The sequence below is a fragment of the Saccostrea cucullata genome, unplaced genomic scaffold, assembly GCF_032062105.1.
Source record: "Saccostrea cucullata isolate Sc308-1 unplaced genomic scaffold, CSIRO_AGI_Scuc_v1 ctg2291, whole genome shotgun sequence".
Taxonomy (NCBI): Eukaryota; Metazoa; Mollusca; class Bivalvia; order Ostreida; family Ostreidae; genus Saccostrea; species Saccostrea cuccullata.
Genome location: NW_026936186.1, coordinates 36,941 through 46,597, shown reverse-complemented (window position 1 = coordinate 46,597; position 9,657 = coordinate 36,941). Strand labels below are relative to the sequence as shown.

Genomic DNA, 9,657 nt, shown 5'->3' with positions numbered 1-9,657 from the left:
TGTTCCTGAAGTGCCATATAGAAGATTTCTGTTATTCTCATTAATCAAGTTCATAATAATTATATTCTTTGTATTTTTGGGGGGAAAAAGCATTTAATGTTATTCAAAATTATGCGCATAGTGCATATACTAACAAGTTATGTAAATTGTTGTCATTTATCGTATATATATATATATATTTCTATATAGATATAAGATACTCTTACTGTGGTATTAAACAACGAATTTTAAGGGACAATAATATGACGGTTTTGGAAAAAATTCTTATTTTTGTACTTGTTTGTTTGGTTTTAGTAAGTGTTCAAATGTTTTTTTTTAAATATCATTGTAATGAATCGTTTTTCTCAATGAAATCATTTTTAAAAATATATATAAATGCTTATTTTCGCTATATTTCCAGGGTGGATCCCAGAGTCTAAAATTTAACTCAAAAGCAGGGGTAGTTAATCAAAAAACAAGGTAATTTTTCTCCTCTTCTTGTAATTTAGACGAATTGTAACATAAATTGAAATAAATTTTAAAAAATAATTTGTTTTTTTTAATTTCTCACAGACGGTGTTCAAACAGAGAGACAACCCATCTTCGCGATGTAAATTCAAATGAGAAACAGGTATAATTATCTCTTTCCCTCTTTGTCTCTCGCTCTGTCTGTCTGTGTGTGTATGTGAGGGTGAGAGGGTGTGTGTGTATGTTTTGGGGATCTGAAGACTCAATGAGCGAGACTGATCGAAATGCGTTTGTTAATTTCGACATTGTCATTATTGTTGTGAATTGTAAATTCCTTTTTAAATGCAATTGCCTTTTCAAACATTCTAAAAAAAAATTCAACTAATTAAGCTTTGAATAGAGTAGCACTGGGTAAAATTAAATTCTTTAAATATTCAATTAATTTTTTTTCAAAAGTGAAAAATGGTGACAATCGTGAAGGTAGAGTCGTTCCAAGATTTTTTCTTAAAACTATTTTGCAAATATATGCAACTTAATTGAGAGCTGCTGAACAAAGTTTAACAATTATTAACATATTAATATTAAAAACATTTCTTTGTTTTTTTTAATTATCCCATAAAATCAAATAGTTTATGATTTTTCCTATTATTAGTGTTTTATTCATATTTTGTCTTATTGCTGATACCAGTTTATTTAGAACATGGCTTTTAAGTAGGGATACAATAGGGTATCAATGAAAAATTACATAGAAATATTTAGAAAATTTCAGACATTTTAAATTTAAGGATTATCTCCCTAGGTCAAGTTAGTAGCTTAGTATTTCGGTAAAAGCTTGAAATTGCTGTTTTAGAAATTCAAATTCAAATTTAAGGACTATTTGTCTCATTCATTCCATCTTCTTTTTGTAGTCAAGCTCAAGCAAATCTGAAGAGTCTGATGAATCTGACGAATCTGATAAAAATAATTTAAAAGCAGTCCAAGCATCGGCAGACAGTACGAATGAAAAGAATACAGCTGTTAAAGATACAGTTTCAACTTCAATACAAAAGGAAGAGAATTCGTCAATGATTGCCGACACTACAGATGTAATACCAATTCCCGAGCAAATAGAACATGCTCAATTGAAAGATGATGATATATGCTGGGATTTTGAAAAGGAACGATGCAAAGAGCTGGCCGATGCATACTCGGTAAGGCTTTGCATTTCATTTATTTCAAATGTACCACGCATCCTATTTATGAAAAGTACAGGGGTTGTTATGTACAAGCTGCATGGCTTGACAATCCAGGTAATTCTCAATTCCTGCGCAGTAACAAACGATATTAAATAGAAGATTACTGAAAGTAATACATGGAGGCATGGATAGAACATTTTTACATTTCACAATTTTATTACCTATTGTATATGTAATCGGAAGATCGTTGATTCGAATCTTGGCCTCAATCGATTAAATAGATTTTTAAAAAAAAAAACCTGGCAATTGTTTCACTCGTCAAGCGCTTGGTGAAAATTGCGGATCCTCAAGATGAAAACCTTAAAAAACCTTAGCCCTTTTCACATTCGTTGGCGCGATAGATTGCATACATGTACGTAATACATTGATCGGGTATTGATTAACAAGTGACTGAGAATAAATATAAATCTAGTTTCAAATACTTTACACTTTAGTAAAAAAAATAAACAATTTTTTTTTCTTAAATAATAAGTTGCATTTTTCCGCATTCACCCCTCAATAAAATTCTTTAAAACTATCTTTACGAGGGTCGTTAAAAAATTACGCAGACTCGTTGCAAAGAAAAAATATTTGACGACATAATCGGGCAAAATGTCACACATAATATAAAAGAATCTTTACTTATATGGCCTTGAAAATTTCATATTAAAATGTTGTAAATTGGTATCAATTTTGAGTGATTTTTCAGGACATATCTTTAAGTCACGGAGCAGCAAAACCTTCAACGTCACAGGCATTATAAAAAGAATATGTGATAGATCTCTCATTTTCTCAACATTTTCCCAAGAGTACCTGTACAGTTTGAGTTACCTTATCTTCTCAACATCCAAACACCATTTCTTGATAAGCTTAACATCTATTAAACAAGTAGAGAATATTCATTTTTTGTTTTAAAACCAAATACTGCTGGTATTTACGACATAAAGTGTGATATTAGTGACTCTCAATCACGTATTTACAGTGTCGTCAAAAGTTTTCGTCAAAAATCTTTTTCCAGTCCTACCGTACAGCTTTTTTACATAGGTCTAACGGTATAAAATTTTGATTTGCTATTTGTGGACGAATGTCACGAATACCCTAGTTTACTACATGTTTTATTATGCATATTTTGGATCTATGTTGGCGATATCTCGAGCATTGCACATAATTTAACAAAAGTGTGGTGCCATTTCAGACGTCATTTTCAGAGTCAATCGCATCAAAGAAAAATCACGATATTTCTGTTAATACTTAAAATATCACATCAGAAATCTAAATACATAATAATAGAACAATTTAAAGATACATTTGAGAAATCTGTCCAAAAATATCGCAAATTATAGAAAACAAATGAGTTAAATTTTGGATTCCGTATGCTTTTGCTTTTTGCTTTTTCGTCGTGCTCCGTACCTCTCCATTAGCAATATCAATATACCGATAATTTTTTTTAGTAGATCTTTTTTTAAAATACAGAAATTTTGCCCAAAATTTATTGAGAAAAAAAGATTATGAGATATATATAGCACAACGTGACGTCATTATAGTGGTGTACTTAAATGAATGCAAGAGGTGATGAAACATTGGAAACGGAGAAAATATTGTTGCTTTTATACATCATTTATACCAATAATGTACTTTGCATGCACTATGCCTAAATATTAGTTTCGTGTATATTAGTTTAATCTGATTGGTCGAGAAACATTTGTTAAAAAACACTATTACTAGCTGAATAATTAAACCACGCCCTCCAGCGTAGTAGCAGTCAACAGTGCTTGACGACGTTTGATATTCCAAAAATAGCGACTGCTCAGAATTTATGCGCGCACGGTTCACTGTTATATGTTTTTGTATAAAGCATTCAGTATAATATAATAAATATTGGATGTAGTTAAGGTACGTCACTCGTCAACTTTGTAGAAAAGTTCACGCAGAACCTCTTACTTAAAACATATTTATTAAAATTCAATTTTTATAAAGTATTTATATTCAACAATGTAAATTTTTTAACATTCATCGAAAAAACTGCTTAAAAATCTACAAAAAAGCAAGATTTATGAGGGACTATTTCTTGTGGTGGAAGGATATTCAGCAGAAATTTCTGCAATTCTGCACATTTCTTAAATTTAATGTCTTGAAACTTTAGCCTCACATACTTTTACTCGGAGAATATTTTCCGTTATGATATTGCAGGAATATTTAATATATGTCTTAATTTATGTTTTTAGAACAAGTTTTACACCTTCCCTCAACAAACTTTGCCAAGAAATGAAGATATATTAAAGAAGTCAAGATAAAATTTACACCATTTTTTGCCTGAAAATCACATATTTTGACCAATATTTCAAAATTAACATCACTGACCTCAACTTTTTCTTTCATTATTTTAAACTACTCGATACTTGTAACTGATCAGCACTTAACTCCTAAAAAGCTTGATATAAGAAAATATTTTATTGCCTATTTAGTTTTTAAATACCCCAAATATGTTATTTTTTAGTGCAAAAAGGTCACACAATAATAAACGAGCATTAATTTGCAAGATTTGTTCAAGGATAAATATTATTCAAACCATTCTATGTAAAATAAGATTAAATTTATTAACGTAGTAACATCTTCTAAAATAAAATTAAAGATAAAGTAATAAATCAAAGAGTTAAAATTTAAGTGCAAAAAGGTCAACTTAATTGTACCATAGATCAGTAAGATGCACACTGACCCCTATTTTCTCTGCGATTTTGAGTCATACTATATGAGTACTTATTCAAAATATACTTCCCAAAAAATCCTTGATTTAATGAATTTGACGAGTGACTTACCTTAAGTGTAACATTGAATATTATTACCCCTTGAAAACCATTGTCAACCTCGGCTGCGTCTCGGTTGACAATAGTTTTCTTGGGGGTGAAAATTTTCCATGTTACACTCGCCTGCTGCTCATGCACTATGTGTCAAACCCTGGCTACTATTTAGGCATAGTGCATGCAAAGTGCAACTTTTAAGAAATAAGGTATCATTTTTTGAGTTTGAATGGGATGAAATAAGGGTTGGTCACGTGATCAAATCCCATAAAGCCCGACGGGCTTTATGAAAGAGTTGAATATGTGCCAGCCTGTTTTACAATGTACACCCCAATAAAACTAAAAACAATCTTACCTTATTACTTATGTTAACATTTCTGACTGACTTATTATAAATAATAAGGTTTTTAAAGTTTTAAATCCATAACGAATTTATGTTTTGCAAAACTCGACGGCCATAAATTAAATATGTTGAACACGTCGATCGCTTATGACATCACTTTGAAATTACGTAGATGGCTTATGACTAAACAATCAATTTATGGTCACATAACGAACTTGTTTTTCACAGGTGTAAAAACACCTTCTTCAAAATGTGCTATGTAAGGACAAACATTTCCAAATGTAAATATTATTATATAAAAAGTACAATAGAATTTCTTTTTTTTTTAGTATTACTGGAGGAATGATTGTGAAAGTGATGAGGATTGTGTTCGTAAGTGTCTTTTTTAAAAAATCTATTTAATGTTCATTTTAATCGAAGAACACAAGACATTTAAGGTTCACAATGTAAAAGGCGATTTTTTAAGGATAATTCTTGTTTTTGTTATATCGGATGAATATAATAATTGATATAGAATACATATTTAGGACGATGAAGTTTCATTTTCTTTGATGTGTCACAATTTTAGCTATTATACTGCCCTCCACCTGAGTTCAGCCGGATGCATTTCCCAGCACCCAGGGTTTTATTTTCTCCTCTACAACTGATTAGAAAACTTCAAATCCAATATGAAATACTGTGTATACTACATGTTTAGTAGTTATGGACAGAAATAATCCCAAGTACCAAAACTCTTTCACATTTTCAATAGCTACATTTAGGAAATAAGGTATCATTTTTAAACATCTATCAGGATATAAATATGGGTTGGTCACGAGATTAAATTCCATAAAGACCAAAGGGCTTTTTGATGAATTTAATCTCGTACCAACCCGTATTTATAGCCCGATAGATGTTTTAAAATGATACCTTATTATTTATATTTACATTTGTGACTTATTCATACTTTATATTTGCCTGATAGTGACTTTTAACGTGTCATCAAACCCAACGGCATGTATGTTATCCACTGAACGCGTGGCGACCTTTTATGACGTCACTTAGAAATTACGTCGAACGATTATCTATACGCACATCTAGGACCTCTTGACCCCGTACCTGTATTTATACAGATATAGATACGCATTGCTTTCAGTAGTGTTATATAAAGGAAAACATTTGCAAATGTAAATATTAAAAAATTATTTTGAAAAAACAATATTTCGAAACAGGGTTTTTTTTCTTTGCTTAGCGTGTAGATTTTATCTTCCGTAGTGAATGTAAACCGCTTATGTAGACAAAATCACGCATGTATTTACATTGTGAATGTATACACAACCAGTGTAACTGACCACTTTTACACTATTTTAAAACTATTTTGAAAAAAAACACTATTTCGAAACAGCGTTTTCTTTCTTTTCTTTTTTTCTTTTTTTTTTTTTTTTTTTTTTTGCTTTGCTTACTTGAAACCTCTAATGTGTAGATTTTGTCCTCCTTAGTTAATGTAAACCGCTTATGTAGACAAAATCACGCATGTATGAACATTGTACATGTATTCAATTTTAATTTTTTGTTTTGTTTTTTTTTTTTTTGTTGTTGTAGATCAATATTTTGTCTACAATATTGGAAAATGCTGTGAGGTTCCCTGTGGTGATGTGAATAAAGTGTGCCGGTACCCAATAGGCGTTCGCGATCTTGTAGGCTCTTTGGATCCAGAGTATATGCCATGAAAAAAAAATCATTGTAACTTGAACAATAAAGAGAGAAAACATTCAATAATAAAGACTTTTTAGCCTTTTATTTTAGTTTCAATGACATGTTTCGGTATAGAAAAATCAATACAGCCTTTCAAAAGTACGATTTGGTTTGATTTTTGACTTCCTTGCAACATCACAAATTTTTTGCAAGATTATTATAGAAGAAAATGGTTATTTACAATATTTTTTTCAAATCTTAGATTATTGACAGAACCAGATTTTGCCAGGTCTATTCCCCTAAAATTAAATGCCCCTTAAAATCATGGTTGCACAGAACTGAAGATTGAATTAAATATTCTTCCTATATAAAATATTTGTACCATAGAAACTTTAATTTTATTATTTTTCTTACAATATATATATATTACAATAATGAAAACTGTTATCTGAACATTTAAGGATTTGATCTATAAAAGAGGATCTTTAATACGTTTATTATTTAATGATTTAATTTTGTTTATATTCTAGTCTCTCATTGGTTGATTTCCAAAAAGGAACGCAAATTATTTCTTAATAACCTGGTTTTGGTGTGGGGACATACCCCTTTGACAACCAGCTGAATCATCTGTATCCATGCAATCCTCTCATTTCCAGTCCATATGATTTATAAAAAATCCAGATTTAATAAATGTGCCTTTAACTTCAAACAGAAGCTCGATCTTACCTCATGTAAACAAACATCATGGCTGCTAGATCTGTGTATCAGTTATTACGTCCCCTTGTTTCAAATCACTTCCGTTACTAGGGATGTATTATTGAGCGGCAAATTTGAACTCATAAAAAGTACCACAATTTTACACCCACAGTTGTTCAATCATTAAAAAATTAAATTATAAGGAATGACTTTAATTCTTGGCCAAATTATTCTATGATAACCTGGTTTGGGTCATTTTACGCTTTTCTATAATCCGCTTCGCGGATTATATAGCGTAAACTGACCCAAACCAGGTTATCACCGAATAATTTGGCCAAGAATTACAGTCATTCCTAAAGTAAGTAAAATAAGCATATTTTGGCGAGGTTCCTGAATAATTTTCGACTCGCTATTCAAATAGGGTGAATTTTCTGTCTTAAGGCCAAAAGTCCATGGGTGAATTTTCCACCACTCTGGTGCATGCGTGACCTTATATATGCAAGAAACATCCATTTATACATTGTATTAATTTTACGATTTATATACATAGATATAATAAAGACTGATTCCTGAACACAAGCGTTCCTGAGAAGAAGATTTTTAAAGATTATTTCTGCATATTCCAATGTAAAAATATGGATTTCCTATTGTGTTCTCTTATCCCGGGGGTGTTGATTTGATCAATTCAGAATCTACACTATACAGACAGATTGACTTGGTCTACTGCTTTTTATGTACAAAATGTAAGAAAAAAAACGCAAGTTAAATAATAATTGTTTTTTTACAATGTTAACAAGTATTTCATACAGTTTTTGCGATCGATTTAACCTGTGTACATAGAGAACATAGAAAAATAGCTTTTGTTTAAAAATTTTATGTCAGCTGTACTGCTTCTAGGTTTACCCTTATTTTATTCGTATACCTTGCGTTTAATCTTCAGGATAAACTTTTTTTCCATTAACACCCTTCCCCGCAGTCACGCATTTTAACGCATATACCATTTCCTATTTCTAACGCAAAATCACGCATTTACCGTTTCCCCGCAATCACGCATTTTCACGCACTTTAAAAATTTCATTTAATCTTCAATTTATTGCCAAATTCCAACTATTTTATACTTGCTTGAATCTCATCAAATAAGAAAAGTTATTTTCTAATTTAAATCTTATTTCAGAATATTAATTACGCTAAACTTTATAGAAATTTGTACCCCGCTATAAAGCGCTTGTGGGGAAATGGTAAAGTAATATTGCTATGACGCGAGGATTCAATGTATGTTGCATAGCAATTCTGTAAGTTGTAAAGAGTTAAACTATCTGTTTAAAAAAATATCAATGCTTTGCAATCACGCCACGTACAAATCAAAAACACTACGGGGTTGTAGTAACAATGTACATGTAAGCTGTCGCCAGTGCATGTGTCTTCATCATAACAAATTATGCCTAAATGAAATCGTAGATATAATGTTTTTGATTAATTCTATTTATTGATATCACGTTAACTAGCTCGGACAGTTGTCTCCATTCAACCATCTAACTCTTTCCGACCGAAATTCCTTTTCATCATCAATAGTTTTTCTTTTGCCTTTTCGGCATTGATAATCAATTCTCACGAATACAAAAATGCCTAGAAAATAATCTGCTTAGTAAATTAGTTTACTTACTAATTATTTATCCGCTGAAAGTGGGGATATTGATTTAGGTATGTTTGTTCGTCCGTCTGTCTGTCTAGCTATCGGTCTGTAACATTTTCGTTTTCATGCGATATCTCAAAAAGCCTTTGGCTTTTGCAATGAAATTTTACAAAATAACTCCCTACACTCTTTGGAAGATATCTATTGATCCATCAGTCAAAAGGTGAAATGTCAAGGTCATAATTAAATTAAAAAAATATTTTTGACAACTTTAAAAATTTCGTTTGCTACTGCTCTGCTCATGGTTTGTACTGTTTGGATATAATTAATTAGAGCTTGGATAATGTTTGTTATCTCAATATCTTTAAGAACAAAAACCCTTTAAGTTAAGAATTTATCTTAGCTTTTAAGTATTGTCTGATTTTAAGAAAATAGAAAAATTAGAAGCATACAATAATATAATTAATCTATTCTGTTTGCTGTTTACATCTTCTTTCTAAAGTGTTTTAAAAGAAAATATGTCGGGAACAGTTTTTAAAGTTCATGTAGTTCTTTTCTATGTAAACTGAGAAATTTAATTAGTTTAGACAATAATTGATATTTATTATTCCTGTTCTTCCTAGAAATGAAGAGCTAAATTTGAACTGATGTATCACATTTCAGAGAGCTTTCATTCTCATTTATTTTCGTTTAATTTCCATAAACATTTTCATTTAAGAAAGACAGATTACATAAAAGTAGTATTTAAATCAGGAATACCTGTCATTCTTATATTACATAACGCCAGAGATACTACTTCTGTGTAACCTTTTATTTTCAATTAATAAAAGTTTCTGATGTACCATATAGTTC

The 9,657-nt window shown here is 30.5% G+C and overlaps 1 protein-coding gene across 1 annotated transcript; it reads left to right on the top strand.

The window, feature by feature from the left end:
- Nucleotides 1-211: 211 nt before the first annotated feature.
- Nucleotides 212-6,558, top strand: LOC134244966 (uncharacterized). Its single transcript, XM_062727222.1, has 6 exons — nt 212-293; nt 401-459; nt 553-610; nt 1,356-1,637; nt 5,132-5,174; nt 6,384-6,558. The coding sequence occupies exons 1-6, from the start codon at nt 243-245 to the stop codon at nt 6,509-6,511; spliced, it is 621 nt and encodes a 206-aa protein (XP_062583206.1). The 5' UTR covers nt 212-242; the 3' UTR covers nt 6,512-6,558.
- The last annotated feature ends 3,099 nt before the right edge of the window (nt 6,559-9,657 follow it).